The sequence below is a fragment of the Panthera tigris genome, chromosome C1 (genome assembly GCF_018350195.1).
Source record: "Panthera tigris isolate Pti1 chromosome C1, P.tigris_Pti1_mat1.1, whole genome shotgun sequence".
In the NCBI taxonomy this organism is placed as follows: Eukaryota; Metazoa; Chordata; class Mammalia; order Carnivora; family Felidae; genus Panthera; species Panthera tigris.
In genome coordinates, this window is record NC_056667.1 from 24050154 (window position 1) to 24068111 (window position 17958).

Consider the following 17958-nt stretch of genomic DNA (forward strand, 5'->3'; position numbering starts at 1 on the left):
TTATGGAGATATTTGTGTTTGTTCTCATTTCTGTGGATAATTTCTTTTCCCCATCCCCAAGAAAGTTGTCAGGCCTTAAATGCTCCCTACTTGAAGGCTTCTAAGTTTCAGACCCAAAAATCAACAGTTTTGAGCAACACAGAAGACAATGTTCAGAAATGGTTTTGAAAAGCACAGTCTTACTAGGGGAACTGATCCAAAAGGAAAAGGGAGGAGAGTCCTTTGAATGGGGGAAGCAAAAATCTGTGGAGGGAAAGAAAGGTTAGAGAAAGCACCAGGTTTTGAAACAGTTCATGTTAGAGACCTATGCTCATTTGCATATAGCATCCAAAGATGAGAAGACTGCTGTGGGAGACGGTGCACCATATATATATATATATATGTATGTATATATATATACACACACACACACACCTTGGACTCGAGAACAGTGGCAAGGGTCTTTCTGAGCAAAGCTGGAACGATCCACTGTGAAGGGTCCAACAGAAGCAAGGGCATTAGCACTCATATCAATAGAAGGAGCCATCCTAGTGATACAACCATCACGGATTAAGGACCTGGCCTCTTGCTCACTTTTTTGCGGAAGAAACACTGAACTCAGCAGAAAGCAGCCCTATATGTAAAGAGTTAAAATGCTTCGTCTTTTAAGGCGACTTCTCAGACCAACAATGGCTAACGTTTTAGAGCCTACTATACTGGAAAACGGGACACGACTTATGGGGTTCCGTTTCGGTCGGGCGCCCTTTTCCTTGCTAGATTTCAGTTTTCCAATCTAGTTCAAGTTCTCCAGTCTTCCCACTGACCCGTCCTTCCTGCAAGCCCCTCATCTCTGAGTCAGGACTCTTCCTGAATCGTCCCTTCTTCACCCCTAGTTTCCCCCGTGCCCTGTCTCTTTCCCCCCGCCGTCCCCGTTCCGGCAGTCTCTCCCCTCTCTTCCTGCCCAGACCGCCTCCATTCCCTCTCCTTTCCCTCCCGCGACCCCCCCACTCGGGTCTCCTTACATTTCAGTGAGCCCCCCTCTCCGCCCCACTTTTCCCCCCACTCCACCGCCACGGAGCACAACCCCCCCGCCCCCCAGCTCAGCCGTTGGCGGGGGCGTGGCCCCGCGAGTAACAGGTCTCCCGCCCCACACTCCGCGGGCCCGCGCGCAGACAAAGACATTCCACAGCCCCCGCCCCTCCGCGCACTCGGCCAGAGGGGGAGGAGACACGTGTCCCGCTAGCGCCGAGTCACGTGGAAAAGAAAACGAACGAAGCCCGCGGCCACTTGCGCACGCGCACAAGGCTCTGGCCTGGCGGGCTCCGAGGGAAAAGGGGAGCGGGGAGGCGAGTTCTTCGGGCTCCGCGGCGGTGCGCAGGCGCCGTGGCCCGACTGGAGACTTTGTTCTCCGCGGAGAGACCCAAGGGCGGTGCCGGTGGCTGACTGCGCACGCGCGCCGCCTCATTTCCGGTGCTCTCTTTCGCTGGGTCGCTCGGGTCGGCTTCGGTCGCTGTCGCTCCCGCTCTCCCACCCCCGCCAACCGCCGCTTGGGCCTCTGCCGCTGCCGCGTTGCTTCCTCGATCCCTCGATCGTACATCCGCCCCAATGCAGCGCCGGGACGACCCCGCCGCGCGCATGAGCCGGTCCTCAGGCCGCAGCGGCTCCATGGACCCCTCCGGTGCCCACCCCTCAGTGCGTCAGGCGCCGTCTCGGCAGCCACCGCTGCCTCACCGATCCCGGGGAGGCGGAGGGGGATCCCGGGGGGGCGCCCGGGCCTCGCCCGCCACGCAGCCACCACCGCTGCTGCCGCCCTCGGCCACCGGTCCCGACGCGACAGTGGGCGGTCCAGCGCCGACCCCGCTGCTGCCCCCCTCAGCCACTGCCTCCGTCAAGATGGAGCCGGAGAACAAGTACCTGCCCGAACTCATGGCCGAGAAGGATTCGCTCGACCCGTCCTTCACTCACGCCATGCAGCTACTGACGGCAGGTAAGCCGGGTCCCTCTGGGTCGCCTGGCCACTCGGGGGCATGGGTGGCAGTGGCTTTGTTCCTCCCGCTTCCCGCCCCCTCGGGGCCAAGGCAGTTGTGAACTCCTCTTCTCTTATCCTCATCCTGGGGGGATGATGGGGATCCTGGATTCCGCACCTGTCCCGGCCCACGGTGTGAGGGAGAATTTCTAGGCTGCAGTGGAGGCCCGAAGGGGACTTGGCGATCTCTTAGCGCAAAGATCTTGATGGATAGCGCTGCGCTCCCCGCCCCTTTGCCGACCCTTCCCCCTCCCACTTCTTGCAGCTGCCCTGCCCTCCGAGTGTTCAGATTCTTCCAGAAATGAACCTTTACCTCCCCCTACCCTAAAGGGAAAGGTTTCTTCATTGCGGGTGGAGGTAGACGCCTCTACTGAGGGTGTAGGAGGCGAAGCCGGCCCGAGCGGGGAGGGACCGTGGGAGGGAGGGCCGAGGTGAAATGGGGTGAGGCCGGAGTGCCCTGTCCAGCGCGCCGCGGTCGCTGGGGCCGGGTGGGACTTAGCGGTAACAGGAGCTTAAGTTGCTCGGAGGCAGAAGCAACCTGTGGGAATCGGAGCTTGAGGTTTTCCGAATCAGATTTACCACTTCGGCCGGTAAAGTGGTGATGGCTACAGAGCCGGAAGATCGGACCCCTTTATTTTACAACGTGGTGTCCACCAGAAGGGGGAAAAAATAACTCTCGTGAAATGGGATAGGAGGAGGTAAAGGGTGGTGTGCAGGACTTTCTCCAACAAGATGGACAAAATTGAGAGAAATGGCAGGATGCTTGTACCTGAAAGACTCGGGTCTTTATTTTTTATTTTTTGCTTCAGTAGTGAAATAGATTAGAAATAATAGTCTTTGTTCGCTGTCTGTAGACCCACGCTCCTTTCCTGCCCTGGCCAATCACCTGGTCCCTCTGGTTTCTCCCGAAAGCCGTCCGTTTCGCCCTCACTTCTAGTTACAACGTTGTTTTAATAAGTATTTCTTATGATACCTACATTTTATTAATCAAGTAGAAAGTTGCAGTCTTCAACACTAAATGAGTAGGTGGACTCTTTGGCAATGCTGATAGAATGAACAGATAGTTATGAAAAGATCATTTCCCTCCCCTTTGTTCTCTAGCACCCTACATTGGTGAGGGGTCCTTACTTTTTAACTCAATGAACAAAGCTGGCTGTGGTCAGGAATAACATTTAGATGAACTGCTTACATTTTCAACCTGATGCTTTGCTGTTTTTGTAACACAGATTGTTTGAAACATTACTGCTCATTGTGTGCCTCTGGCAATCTTTCTGAAGGCCAGGAATGCCTTTTTTTTTATCTTTATATTTTTCATGCTGTCTTGCATATAACAAACACCAGGTGTTTGAATCGGAAAGCAAGTACATGGGCAGATTTCAGAATGTCAGGCTAAATTCTGAAAGGTTGACTGGTAGTCTAATTTTTATTTTCTCTAATCTTTAAGCAGTCCATATTAAATGCAAGAGAATAACAAACTTTAGAACTTTTAGGTGTTGGCTTGGGTTTGAAATTCTGACCCTTAACTAGTTACCTATTCTTGGGAAGCTTTCTGAACCTTGGTAACTTTATCTGTAAAGTGGGATGGTGAGTTGAGAGAATTAAATGACATGTAAAAGCACTAGCACCATTCCCTTTGGTCTGTAATCAGGTAATGACTTGTCACCACAGTTTTCTTCTAGTTGTAAATCCAGGGTACTGAATATGGTATGAAAGCAAGATATTTTTTGCTTAACCACACCAAATGTCTAGTACAATGTTTGTCTTTTAAGTAAAAGATGGTTTCTTAGGTTGATCATCAAAAACTGTTGATCATTAAAAGTTACTTACAGGGGTGCCTGGCTGGCTCAGTCGGTAGAGCATGGGAATCTGGATCTTGGGATTGTAAATTGGGTGTAGAGATTCCTGAAAAATAAAAATATTTTTAGAAACAGTTACAGTTTTCACTCTTCTCTCACTGCTTAAATTCTGTTACAAGAGAGTGCTCTTCAATCTTATTTTTCACTTGGACATTTTGGTGTCTGTCTTTCTTTCTTTCTTTCTTTCTTTCTTTCTTTCTTTCTTTCTTTCTTTCTTTCTTTCTTTCTGTTTTAAAATCAATTTGAAATTTTAATTGGAGAATTGGGGTTGAGGTAATGCCGGCTCATTGAAAGAACAGTCTTAGAAGGGTATATGGATGCTTCTTAGCATGGGTAAGTCTTGATATATGTTGGACCTGGATCATTTTTGAATGATCTGGGAAAGGGAGTGTGAAGTCCACCAACTATGAGGAAGTGAGACTCTGAGAAGACAGAATAGTAGTATTTAAAGTCTGATAAGGATACATGTAAGAAAAATAATACTTAACACTTACTGTGCTAGGCACTGGTCTGAGCACTTTTTATATCAAATATTTAGTCTTTGTGACAATACTATGAGGAAGTTACTCTTATCCTCACTTTTACCAATGAGGAAATGAAGGCACACAGAGATTAATTTGCCTACAGCAACAAGATTTGTAAGCAGCATAAGTAGGATTTGAAGTCAATCTGAATCTGGATCCACACACCTAACCATCCCCACCCACCCCACCCCTTACTGTATATAGTACCTGCAAAAAATTGTACTTTGAAAATATTTTGTACTACTTGTACAAAATACTGTAATGTATTTGAACGCATTGGAGTGGTAGCTAACATGACAGTAAAGATAATAAGGCCAGAAGAAAAAGAAGGAAACCCAGAGAGCAGAGCCTCGCTCTTGGGATTAACACTCCTCCAGGCACCTCTGCTCATTTCCGAGGAGGTGCCTCAAGATCCAGCCCACTCTTCCTTCAGCAGTCACATACCTCTTCCTGTCCCTTTCCCAGCTTTACTTTATTTTGCACTCACCAGCATCTGATGCCCCATTTATTGTAGTTATGTATTTAACCACACCTCTTTCACAGCTAGAATGTTAGCTCTACCAGGGCAGGGATCTTTTGTCTGCTTTGTTCACTGCTGTATCTCTTGTTCCTTGAAGACTGCCGCACAGAATGGCCTCTTACTAAATATTTGATGAATGAGTATTCATCTTCATTGCATAATGGAAAAATATCAACGTAGTTCTGAGGAATTTACATTTTGAATATAGACTTCTGTGTTAGCCAAGTTGATATTCAAGCTGTGATGACAATTAAATGCATTAGCAGACATGCAAGGAATCAGTTTACCCATGCTTGTTTTCTAAAACAAAAATAATTTATTTTGTGTTACATATTTGTATAATAAACAAAATGCTTTTATGTGTCTCAGTGTTTTTTATTCTACTTTGTACAATTAGGAAAATATAAGTTAGTGTAAATGACTCAGAAGTAAGTAAACATTTTGAAGAGATTAACAGTCCCCAGAAGACCTTGAAAGTATACTTAGAAATCCATCTTTCAAAAGCACCCAGTGGACATTTAAAGACAAAGTCTGTTGAAACTTCGAAATACTTAATTCCTTTATTTCATTCACAATATGTCATAGAAATATATCCATTTCATTCTACAAGGCTAGCAAAACCTATTAAAATCAGAAAGTGGAATTGCAAAGGAATTCTAGACCGAATATGGGTATAAGTGTCAATAGTAGGATAAAAAGGCAGAGGTTACAACTATTTGCAACAACATTGTTGTTTACTTAAGAAAGTGGTCAGTGATGTGGCTGATTACAATATAGAGATGTACAAATCAGTAGGTTTCTGATACATGAGCAGGACCCAATTAGAAAAGAATTGACAAATCTCATTTTTAGAATAGTACCAAAAAATTAAAAAAAAATTTAAAAGAATATATCAATTGCCTTGAAATTAGCAAGAAAACACTCAAGATGTATGTAAATAATCATAAACAATAACATTAAATAACATTTAGAGCATGTAATATGTGCCATGAGATATGCTACTCATTAATTCTGTCTCCTGGCCATTCTGTAAGGCAAGAAGAATTTTTTTTCTCAATATTACAGAAGAAGAATATTGTGATCACTTATTGTCAACTTAAAATTTTACTGAAGGTGATAAAGGAAGATCTGAATGAAAAGACAAATATGCCTTATGTCCTGGGAAGCTTGTGGGAATGGGGGGAACTAGTGTTATGATAGGACTTTTAAGTGGACATGTTGATTTTTAACTAGGTCAAACAAGATTTAGGGCTTGAGAGGATGAGAATTAAAAGGAACTCTTTTTTTTTTTTTTTTAAATGTTTATTTTTGAGAGAGACAGAGAAAGAATGCGAGTGGGTTAGGGGCAGAGAGAGAGGGAAACGCAGAAGCAGGGTCCAGGCCTGAGCTGTCAGCACAGAGCTCAAACTCACGAGCTGTGACCTGAGCCGAAGTCGGATGCTCAACCGACTGAGCCATGCAGGCGCTCCTAATTAGAAGGAACTCTTAAACATTGTTGGTGGAAGTGTGAATTGATACAGACACTCTGGATAACAGTTTAGCATTTCATCTGAAAGTTGAACTTTTAAATTTCTTAAAATTCAGTAACACCATTCCTAGGAATATGCCCATAGAAACTTTTGCACATGATGCCTCATTCATAAAGTGGTGCACCTTGTTCACAAAATGGTGCAACTTGTTTCACCATTGATTGAATACTGTGAGATTTTCAAAATGAGATCGTTACAAGGCAGTGAAAATGAAAACTTACAGCTACAAGCAACAACATGGAGAAATGTTGGAAATCTAATGTTTGAAAAGTAAGTCCCATAAGGCTAGATACATACAGTACAATACTATTTTTACAGAACACAATACTAGCAAGATTAAGCAAAATATTGTTAGCATACGTTTTTTTCTGATAAAGCAACTTTCTGCAAAACTAAGCATATGTTTACCATACTAAGCAGTTGCAGTTTCTTGGGCATTTATCCCAGAAAAATTAAAACTTAGTTTCACACAGACCTGTGCCTGAATGTTCATAGCAGCTCTATTCATAATAGCCAAAAACTGAAAACCATATGCCTCCAATAGGTGAATAAACTGGTGCATTCCTACCATGGAATACTACTCAGCAGTAAAAAGAGATAAATGTTAACAACTTGAGTGGCTCTCAAGAGAATTAGGCTGAGTAAAAAGAGCTAATCTCTAAAGGAAACATAATTCCATTAATTAAACATTCTTGAAAATACAAAACAATAGAGATGGAGAACAGACAGAAGTGGTTGCCAGTGGTGAGAGACAGTTGGCTACAAAATGGTGGCATGAGGAATCCCTGTGATAGACATGCTTTGCATCTTGACTGTGGTGGTGTTCACGTGACTGATTAAAATCCATAGAACTAAACACACAAAAGTAGGTGTAAAACTGATGACCTGAACAAAGTCAGTAGATTGTATTAATGTTAATTTTCTAATTATGATGCTGTCTTGTGTATATGCAGAGTATTATCATGGAGAAAACTGGGTGAAGGGTATATGAGATCTTTTATTTCTCACAACTGCTTATAAATCTATAATTATCTCAAAAAGCTTTTTTAAAAAAAAATTTAGAAATTCTAAAATGTATCCTAAGAAAGAGATTCAGGAGACCATGGTCAATATACCATAATAGGGTTTGCCACTATCTTGGAGTGTGAGAATTGAGCCCCTTAGAGGGCTCTTAACTCAGGCTTTGGGGGATTTTTCTGAACCAGTACCCACCCTCAGTCTGTACTGTATGTGAAATACTGTGTTATCTTTTCCTAGGGAGATAATCTGTAGCTTTCATCAGATTCTCAAAGGGGCCCATGACCCCAAAAAAGATTAAGAACCTATTGGTCTGTGCTCTTGCTTAATATAGTAAGTAATTTGATAAATAAAAAGAACAGATTTTTTTTTTTTTTAATACAAAGGTAGTAAGCATATACTGGAATTGGGATTCCAAAAGGTGGTACCAACAAAAAAGGTATAGGGCAGAGAATTATAAAGTTGGGAATAATAAAGTCATGAATCTCTAAGGAAAGTTGAGGGTGTTAACATATGTTTCTTTCAGTAAATATTTATAGATGCCTATTGTGTATTAAGTAATTTACTAAAAATGGCAGGTACACAGTTTAGTGATGGAAGTGGTCTGGAAATCATTAACAAGAGAAGGAGTAGTGTGGTTAGAAGAGCAGAAATTGAGAGCAGGGCATGACCCCTGACCTTTTGGAGCAGATATTCTATGAATCTTGCCCTCTTAGAAACGCTATCATTGGATGCCTTAGAAAATGTTGACCATTGTCGTTGCTTATGCAGCCTTTATCAAATGTTCAATTAATGAAATGTACATGGTAATCTGTTTTTACTTAAGCCAATCCAGATGATAAAGTTTGTGTATAATTTCCCCAAACTTCTCTAGTATTAACATTTTTGCGTTTATTAAATCTCTTTTTTCTTTTTTTATTTTCCTCCTTTTTAAAAGTAAGCAGGGAAGACTAAGAGAGAGGTTGGCTTTTAAAAAAAAATTTTAACGTTTATTTATTTTTGAGAGAGATAGAGACAGAGTGCGAGAGGGGAAGGGCCAGAGAGAGAGGGAGACACATAATCTGAAGCAGGCTGCAGGCTGTTAGGACAGAGCCCAATGCAGGGCTCGAACTCACAGACTGTGAGATCATGACCTGAGCCTAAGTCAGACGCTGAACTGACTGAGCCACCCAGGTGCCCTCAAGAGAGAGGTTTAATGACTTGCTCAAGGTCACATTCCAAGCGTATAGCAGAACTGGGAATCAAACCCAGTTCTGTCTGGCTTTAAAACTCTTGCTCATTCCTCTGAGGCATACGTTTAAGAAACAGTTCTCATCCTTTAGAGTTTACAATCTGATTGTGGTAAGATCTACCAAAAAAGGAATGGTTAAGTTAGAGTAAGAGAAATGCCACAAGATTTTGAATTTGCTTCAAGTGTTGGAAGGGAGTAACCTGGATTTAAGTACCTGCTCTGTCCCTAACTAGTTTTGTGATCTTGGACAAGTTACATAACTTTTCTGAGCCCAGGTTCTTTTCACCTGCTAAATAGGGATAGTCCTGGCTGAAAGACAATGAAACAATACAGAATTTCTGATGTGTAGAGGCACTAGGTGGAATGTGATTATTGTAAGCACCTGGCTAAAAAACAAGTGGGTCACCTCTCTGTGTTGTTTACATTTTCACTTTTCTCTCTTTGGCTCTGGGGACATCCAAGGTCTCCAGAGGCACAAGTGAAGATCACTTAAATGAGTTAGTTTCAGAAAGGTTGTCTAGAAAGTACTTATGCCTGAGGGTTAAACCATTTTTAGGAAGCTTCTTGACTTTTTTTTCCTTCCCAATACGGCCTACTCCCAGCTCTCCAAGAGAAGTGAAGCCAAGGAGAGAAATACAGAATTGGAAAAGAAAAGCAAGATCAGGCTACTGTACATCTGAAGCACCCACAGAGTCCTTTCATTGCCTTTAACCTCATGACCGTCTCTGAGGGTAGAACTGTACTTCCCAACATTTTACACAATCAACTCTTCCTTGCGGAAAAAAAGTGCCCCGCTCCCTCCAGAAACTCCTCATTGAGAGGCAGTAATAAAAGTATGAGGTTTGAAGTTAGACAAAGCCTGGGTTTTGAACTATATTCTGATACTTTAATAGCTTTGTGACTTAGAGACTCTTCTCTGAGTTTGTTTCCTCATTTGTAAAATGGGGATAGTACCAGCTACATCACTGAGTTATTCTGTAGGATAAATGAGATAGTATTTGTACAGTATTTGATACATAGTAGACAGTGAACTAATATTCAGTCCTTCCCCTTCTAAACATGGAAGATGGCCCCTCTTAAAGACATAAAGTTGCCTCTTTGTGTTTTTCTTTCAAGGCTAAACTTCCCTGACTCTTTTATCTTTTCAGTTCTCAGTTTTATGTAAATAACCTATATTCTCTTATAAAGAATTCTTAGAATTCTCTAAAAATGCCTTAATATTCTTTTTTTTTTTTTTAATTTTTTTTAACGTTTATTTAGTTTTGAGACAGAGACAGAGCATGAACGGGGGAGGGGCAGAGAGAGAGGGAGACACAGAATCGGAAGCAGGCTCCAGGCTCTGAGCCATCAGCCCAGAGCCCGACGCGGGGCTCGAACTCACGGACCGCGAGATCGTGACCTGAGCTGAAGTCAGACGCTTAACCGACTGAGCCACCCAGGCGCCCCCTTAATATTCTTTTTTTTTTTTTTTTTTTTTTTTTAATTTTTTTTTTAACGTTTTATTTATTTTTGAGACAGGGAGAGACAGAGCATGAACAGGGGAGGGTCAGAGAGAGGGAGACACAGAATCTGAAACAGGCTCCAGGCTCTGAGCTGTCAGCACAGAGCCCGACACGGGGCTCGAACTCACGGACCGCGAGATCATGACCTGAGCCGAAGTCGGCCGCTTAACCGACTGAGCCACCCAGGCGCCCCCCCCTTAATATTCTTTTAAAAACTGTGAGATAAACCGGACAAAGAGATTCTAATTAAGATATGGCTAGTACAAAATAAAACAGAAAGATCCTGTTAGAAATTCTCAGGGTGCATTACATTGCATAAGAACAAATCTTTCTACTGGTTTCAATTTTTGCAACCTTGCTTACTATAGGAATACAACAGATCAACAGGCTTTGAGTCTTATCTTCTTGCACTGGCCAAGTAAAGTTTCTGGAAAGTAGTATAAAATACAGCAGAAGGGCCTTACTAGAGGGTAGCAATTAGGACATAGATAAAATGAGGCGTGTAATTTGTTCCACGTTTTTAGAAGCTCCTCAGTGATGTTTTCAGATCACAAATATGGCGTCTTTGTTCCTAGGACTTTTGAGAATTGAGTACCCAGTTTTTCAGTTTTGGAAATTCAAGAAGAGAAGTATTCAAAGATGGTAGGCTCAAAACTAGTGGCTAGAAAAAGCTAATATTAGCAGTAAGTGGGAGGAGGGAATAGAGGTCAGGATATATCAGCAGCAAAACAACAAACAAATAGGGTGTTGAATGAAGCATTTAGCCTGTTAATTGAAAGGCCAAATTTGTTTTCTCTTCCAAGCAATGGAACATAGGAGTGTGAAGAGCACTGTTGTCTATAGTTCTTCCCATAGGAGTAAAGGTTTACTTAATATTTACAGTATGGGGGTGCCTGGGTATCTCAGTCAGTTAAGCGTCCAACTCTTGATCTCAGCTCAGGTCTTGATCCTCAGGGTCGTGAGTTCAAGTCCCATGTTGGGCTCCATGTTGAGCATGGAGCCTACTTTAAAAAAAAAAAAAAAAAGATTCACAATATGATTAGCAGTTTTAATTGTCAGAAAGCAAGAGAGTATGTGTTCTTGGGCATAAGCAGGTTAGCTCACCCCATACTATAACATCTGAAATTAGGCTTTTTAATAAACGGAATACTTTAGTTTGAAATTCTGAATTCTTACGAAGTCTGTCAAAGTGACTTTTCTTCATCTATATACTTCACAGCTGGACTTAGTGTAAACAGTATTTTTCAAAACTGTTAAAGGTATGGGTTTGAATAATGTGTTTGAGGTAGTATATCTTTTTTTTTCCTTGAGTAATCTCCACACCCAATGTGGAATTTGAACTTAGAACCCGGAGATCAAGAGCCCCACACTCCACTGACTGAGCCAGCCAGGTGCCCTGAAGTAGTAGTCTTTATATTTTAAACCAGTGACTTTCAAAGTGTGGTCCCTAGGTCAGTAATACCAGCATCACCTGGTAACTTGCTAAAAATGCACATTCCTAACACAAATCCTAGACTGGGGTTGGGGCCTAGCAATCTAGTTTAATAAGCCCTCTGAAGCCATTCTGATGCATACTGAAGTTTGAGAACCCTTACCTTAAAATTATGGAAGATAGAAACACAGTGTTAGAATAGTATATAAGGAGAACATTATGTGTTATTTAGAATTTTCTAATAATTTTAGGGAGTATAATTTTTTTTTCTTACTCTTTTCAGTGGGCCACATAACTTTTTAGTTGCCTGTGCGTACCACTCCATCTCTGTTAGTACTCCTGTCATAGCACTTTATCTGTCCTTCATTGCCAACTTCACAGACTGTACTAACATCAGCGTATAAATATAGTGAAGGTGGGGATCATATCTGACTTGTTCTGTTGTATCTCCTATATTTTGTAGGATAGATGTCTGGCCCTTATTAAGTCTTCCATAGTGGTTAATGATCATCCTGTATCTCTCCCTTCATCTGCCTCTCTATAGGAAGCACTCAGACACTTCCAGTGAGTGAGTGAGTGAATGAATGAATGAGTGAATGAATGAAGTTCCCTAATGATAGGAAATCTTTTTGAACACTAAGGTCATATCTGATGAAACTATCTTGACCTGTGAATTGAAAGTGCCTTGGTGCATTTTTTCTTTTAGGACATTGAATTTGGACTAATGTTGACTGTATATTAAGCACTTCCTAGGAAATGTTTTTTTGTTTTAACGTTTATTTTAGAGAGGGAGACAGAACGTGAGCAGGGGAGGGTCAGAGAGAGAGGGAGACACAGAATCCGAAGCAGGCTCCAGGCTCTGAGCTGTCAGCACAGAGAGCCCGACCTGGGGCTTGAACTCACAAACCGCAAGATCACCACCTGAGCCGAAGTTGGATGGATGCTCGACCTCTGAGCCACCCAGGCGCCCTCCTCCCTGCCCCCCCAAAGGGTTTTTTTTTTTTTTTTAATTTTTTTTTTCAACGTTTTTTATTTATTTTTGGGACAGAGAGAGACAGAGCATGAACGGGGGAGGGGCAGAGAGAGAGGGAGACACAGAATCGGAAACAGGCTCCAGGCTCCGAGCCATCAGCCCAGAGCCCGACGCGGGGCTCGAACTCACGGACTGCGAGATCGTGACCTGGCTGAAGTTGGACGCTTAACCGACTGCGCCACCCAGGCGCCCCCCCCCCCCCCAAGGGTTTTAATTAGCATATGTACATATGTTATTTTACTCTGTCTTTATAGCAACCTCATGAGGTGGATATTGCTTCTGTTTTACAGATGAAGGAGCCAAAAATTACAGCAATTGAATAACTTTTCAAAGTTCACAAAACTAGTGAGTGGTAGACTAAGAACTGTGTCTTTCAAACTCCTAAGGACTATCGTCCAAAGAACTACTTACTGTCACAATGAAACTTTAACAGCGCTCTCCATTGTATGTTTAAATTACTGACTTTTGTATTTTCATCAAGATACGACTTTGTGCTTTTTCTTAATGCAGACTTTTTTTCGTTCATTTATCCCTTTTTCCCCATCTCTGTGCATTGGTTTTGTTAAATCCATTTATTCTAAGGAAACATTTGAACAGCTCTGATGTAGCAGTTTCAGGTGGGGGTGGAAAAGCAAACTGCTTTCATGCGAAGCAGGCTTTGGGTTTCCTAGTCAACTCCACACAGCTTTGGTGCTCTCAGCCAGTCTCTGAAATTAACACATTCATCTGAACTGTTTGGTCTTCGACTGTTACTGCTTTATGCAGACTCGGAAACTTGCCTTTAGTTACCAGAACAAAACTAAATTGTGTTTGTCTTATTCAGAAATTGAGAAGATTCAGAAAGGAGATTCAAAAAAGGATGACGAGGAGAATTACTTGGATTTATTTTCTCACAAGAACATGAAGCTGAAGGAGCGGGTACTGATACCTGTCAAGCAGTATCCCAAGGTAAGGCAGAAAAGGCCTCACTTCATCATCTTTGTAGGTGTAAGAGTCACGGGCTGCAATAAAGACTTCTGGAGATTATGACACATCAGATACTTGAGCCTGTGAAGCTTCTCTTCCAAATACTGCTTTTGGTAGTATTTGTTCCTGGCAGTTGAAACATCTACATCCATAAACTAACAGCATACCTATAGCCAGGAAGGAAATATAATCAACTTTATTATCAAAAAGAGTTTCTTTCTGAAATGTTTGTTCATCCTCCAAGTTCAAAGAGAAAAACTAAAGAGTTGTCCTCTGTCAAAAAATTGACATAGGGGATACAATGACATGAAATCTAAGTATAGGAAATTTAACACAAATCCTTGACAAGATGAAGTTAATTTTATTTCTTAACATTTTACTTTTATATAAATGCTTTCTTGTTTTTCTCCTCCTCTTTCCCTTTTTAAAAATTTTTTATTTTTTAATTTATTTATTGTTTAATTTACATCCAAGTTAGTTAGCATATGGTGCAACAATGATTTCAAGAGTAGATTCCTTAATGCCCCTTACCCACTTAGACCATCTCCCCTCCCACAACCCCTCAGCAACCCTCTGTTCTCTATATTTAAGAATCTTGTGTGTTTTGTCTGCCTCCCTGTTTTTATATTATTTTTGCTTCCCTTATGTTCATTTGTTTTGTGTCTTAAATTCCTCATATGAGTGAAGTCATATATTTGTCTTTCTCTGACTAATTTCGCTTAGCATAATACTCTCCAGTTCCATCCACATAGTTGCAAATGGCAAGATTTCATTCTTTTTGATTGCCAAGTAGTACTCCATTGTACATACATACCACATCTTCTCCTCCCCCCCCCCCGCTTTTTAAGGAAAAAGATTAGTTATATTTAGTTTACCTAACAAGTACTACAAAAGAATGTCATTTGTCTGTTCTGAGGTTAGTCACTGCATTACCAATATTTATGTGTGTTAAAATACTAAGGGTTGTAGTGTGATAATATGGAAAGAGCACCAGATTACATTAGGAAACCCAAGTTCAAGTCTAGGAACTGCTACTTCCTAGTTGTATAATCTTAGATTATTCACCTTTTCAGTATATCCTCAGTATATCTTTCAGTAAAACGGGAATGGTAACTCCCTATTTTACAGGGTTGTTGAAGACCAAATGAGATAACATATATGGAAATGCTTTATAGGAACATGGGTATTTAGAAGTCTTTTTTTTTTTTTTTTTTTTTTTTTTTCAAATTTTTATTTAAATTCTAGTTAGTTAACATATAGTATAATAGAAATCTGTTTTTATTTTCTGTCAGTTCAATTTTGTGGGGAAGATCCTTGGACCACAAGGGAATACAATCAAAAGACTGCAAGAAGAGACAGGTGCCAAGATCTCTGTTCTGGGCAAGGGCTCAATGAGAGACAAAGCCAAGGTAAGCTCACGTGAGTGAGGCAAGAAAACATACCTTCTGGAAGCCAACACTTGTATATGTACAGGATGCAAATCCTTTAAATTTGCCTTGGATATAAGAGATTATAGACCAGGTTAATTTACTTGTTTGGCAACCCGGAAGAGCCTAGGTGTGCCCTGCTGGTTGCATGGTTTTTTTTTCCTTCTGGTTCTTAACTGTATAGTAGTAATAGAAGCAGCAGTAGCAGTTTTCATGTTAGTAAGCTTGTCTGTGAAAACTTGGAAGGGGGACTGGATGTACTAAAACTTATCCAGACTAAACACACTAAAATGTGAACAGCACATTCCCTTTCCGGTAATATGGAAAAGTGACAGCAATAACGTTGTGTCTGCAGGCGAGTCTGAGGACTGGTTGTTTGGGTTTGCTGTTGTTTTTTTTTTTTTTTTTTTTTTTTTTTTTTTAGCCAGCTGGAATGTGAAGCCCACTAAAAGAATTTGGAAAGGAACCATGAGTAATCCTGACAACAGAACCTAATGCTTATATGTTTTTCCATGTTCTAGCCCCATAGGCTTTGTGTTTGTAAGTGCTAAAAAAAATTCCCACTAAAACGGTATTATCTTCTAGGGTCAGCTGTTTGGATGAGACATAACCAGGGTACAGCCTAAAAGTTATTCAGGGCTCCTTTTATGTAGCCTGAATTGACAAACATTGTTTTCTCAGAGCCTCTTTTTGTCCCCTCACATTTCTCACTAGATGAATACAGTTACGGTTGAAGTGTGTTATTCTAGCTAATGAGATTTACATGAAATTTCTTCACTCTATCCTGATTTCCTTCCTCCCTTAGAACTCCCCAGACCATATAAGCAAATAAGAAGAGCTTGTGCTGGGACACCTGGCTTGCTTAGTCAGTAGAGCTTGCTACTCTTGATCTCAGGGTTGTGAGTTCAATCCCCACATTGGGGCTACAGATGACTTAATAAATAGAAAAAAGTTAGGGGCACCTGGGTGGCTCAACCAGTTAAGCATCCGACTCTTGGTTTTAACTCAGGTCATGATCTCATGGTTTGTGAGTTTGAGTCCTGCATCAGGCTCTGAGCTGATAGTGTAGAGCCTGGCAGCATGGAGCCTGGTTGGGATCCCCCCCGCCCCTTCCTTGCTTGTGCTGTCTTTCAAAAATAGATAAATAAACATTAAAAAACAGAGCGGGGGGAGGGGGTGGTGCTGGGTGGCTCAGTTGATTAAGCATCCGATTTTTTTTTTTTAATGTGTATTTGTTTTTGAGAGGGAGAGACCCAGAGCTTGAGTGGGGGAGGGGCAGAGAGAGAGGGAGATGCAGAATCTGAAGCAGGCTCTAGGCTCTAAGCTGTCAGCACAGAGCCAAATGTGGGGCTCGAATGCATGAACGGTGAGATCATGACCTGAACCAAAGTCAGATGCTCAACCGACTGAACCACCCAGGTGCCCCAAGCATCCGACTCTTGATCTTAGCCCAGGTCATGATCTCATGGTTTCATGAGATCAAGCCCAACATTGGGCTCTGTGCTGACAGCGTGGAGCCTGCCTGGGATTCTCTCTCACCTCTCTCTCTGCCCCTCCCCCACTTGCACTGTATCTCTTTTTCTCAAAATAAATAAACATTAAAAAAACTTTTTTTTTTTATAGAGAGAGGTAAATTTTTTTTTTTTTTAATTTTTTTTAACGTTTATTTATTTTTGAGACAGAGAGAGACCGCGCGTGAACAGGGGAGGGGCAGAGAGAGAGGGAGACACAGGATCTGAAACAGGCTCCAGGCTCTGAGCTGTCAGCACAGAGCCCGACGCGGGGCTCGAACTCACAGACCGTGAGATCATGACCTGAGCCGAAGTCAGACGCCCAACCGACCGAGCCACCCAGGCGCCCCGAAAACTTTTTTTTTTTAAATAAAAGTTAAAAAACGAAAAGCTGGTGTTTAACGGCTCTACTTGGGATTTAAGAGCAAATGCTTGGCAATGAATGGATGAATGAATGCATGCATGCTTGGCAAACTGCTATATCTGAATGGAGACTGGAATTAAGTGAGTCTCTTCTATACATCTAATAAGAGCTCCAGTGAGTGCACCGAATTCATGACCAAATATTGAAAAGATATGCAAATGGCATTTGACTCAGTTCTTCTCTCTTGTGAAGACAAAAAAGTGACCCTATTTTTGCATCCATGACCAGAGCCTCCGTTTTCCCCTTAGAACCATTAACTGTACCAGAGAGGCTTACTGGTACAGTAGGAAGAGCACTGGACTGGGACCTTTATCTGTGTCATCTTGGACAATGCACCGAATTCAGTTAACTGTTTAGCAGACCGATTATAGGTTTAGTATGTTGTGTGAATTACTGTTCTCCAGACCTTGTTTTGCTTTCTTCTTACACTTTTACTATTTCTCTCACCTGTTTAGGTTATTTTTTGCCGTCTCATTGGACTGGAGGTAACGGCATCATTTTCTCGCATTCACGTGATGATGTTTTTCTGCATTTTTTCCATAGGAAGAAGAGCTGCGCAAAGGCGGAGATCCCAAATATGCCCACTTGAATATGGATCTGCATGTCTTCATTGAAGTCTTTGGACCCCCATGTGAGGCTTATGCTCTTATGGCCCATGCTATGGAGGAAGTCAAGAAGTTCCTAGTACCAGTAAGGAATCCCACATTCTATATCTTTGAGCAAGAGAGAACTGGGATCTAGTGTTGTTGCTAAGGCAGGGGTTCTTAATCATGATCTCTGCATAATCATGATCTCTGAAATTGCATATCAAATTCTACATTTATGTTCACTTTTCTGCGGTAGTCTGTTAGTTGTACCTAGTTCTTAAAGCACTGTGCCCCAAACCCACTCTATTCTTTAATATGGTTTTAGTTATATAGCCGTATCTGTTGTCAGTATTTTGAGTCCACAGTATGTCTGGCATTTTAACATCTGGTTAAA

At 41.8% G+C, this 17958-nt stretch overlaps 1 protein-coding gene across 3 annotated transcripts in view; it reads left to right on the plus strand.

The window, feature by feature from the left end:
- Positions 1–1301: 1301 nt before the first annotated feature.
- The window catches only part of KHDRBS1 (KH RNA binding domain containing, signal transduction associated 1), a 38907-nt gene continuing 22250 nt past the window's right edge, over positions 1302–17958 (plus strand). For all 3 annotated transcript variants that reach the window (XR_446331.3, XR_006221142.1, XM_007092404.2), the window contains exons 1-4: positions 1302–1966; positions 13473–13597; positions 14908–15024; positions 17521–17667. Coding sequence is in view for 1 of the 3 variants with exons in the window: in XM_007092404.2 (XP_007092466.2) it covers positions 1585–1966; positions 13473–13597; positions 14908–15024; positions 17521–17667 (771 nt within the window). In the remaining 2 variants the exon portion in view is untranslated. The remainder of the gene's footprint in view (positions 1967–13472; positions 13598–14907; positions 15025–17520; positions 17668–17958) is intronic.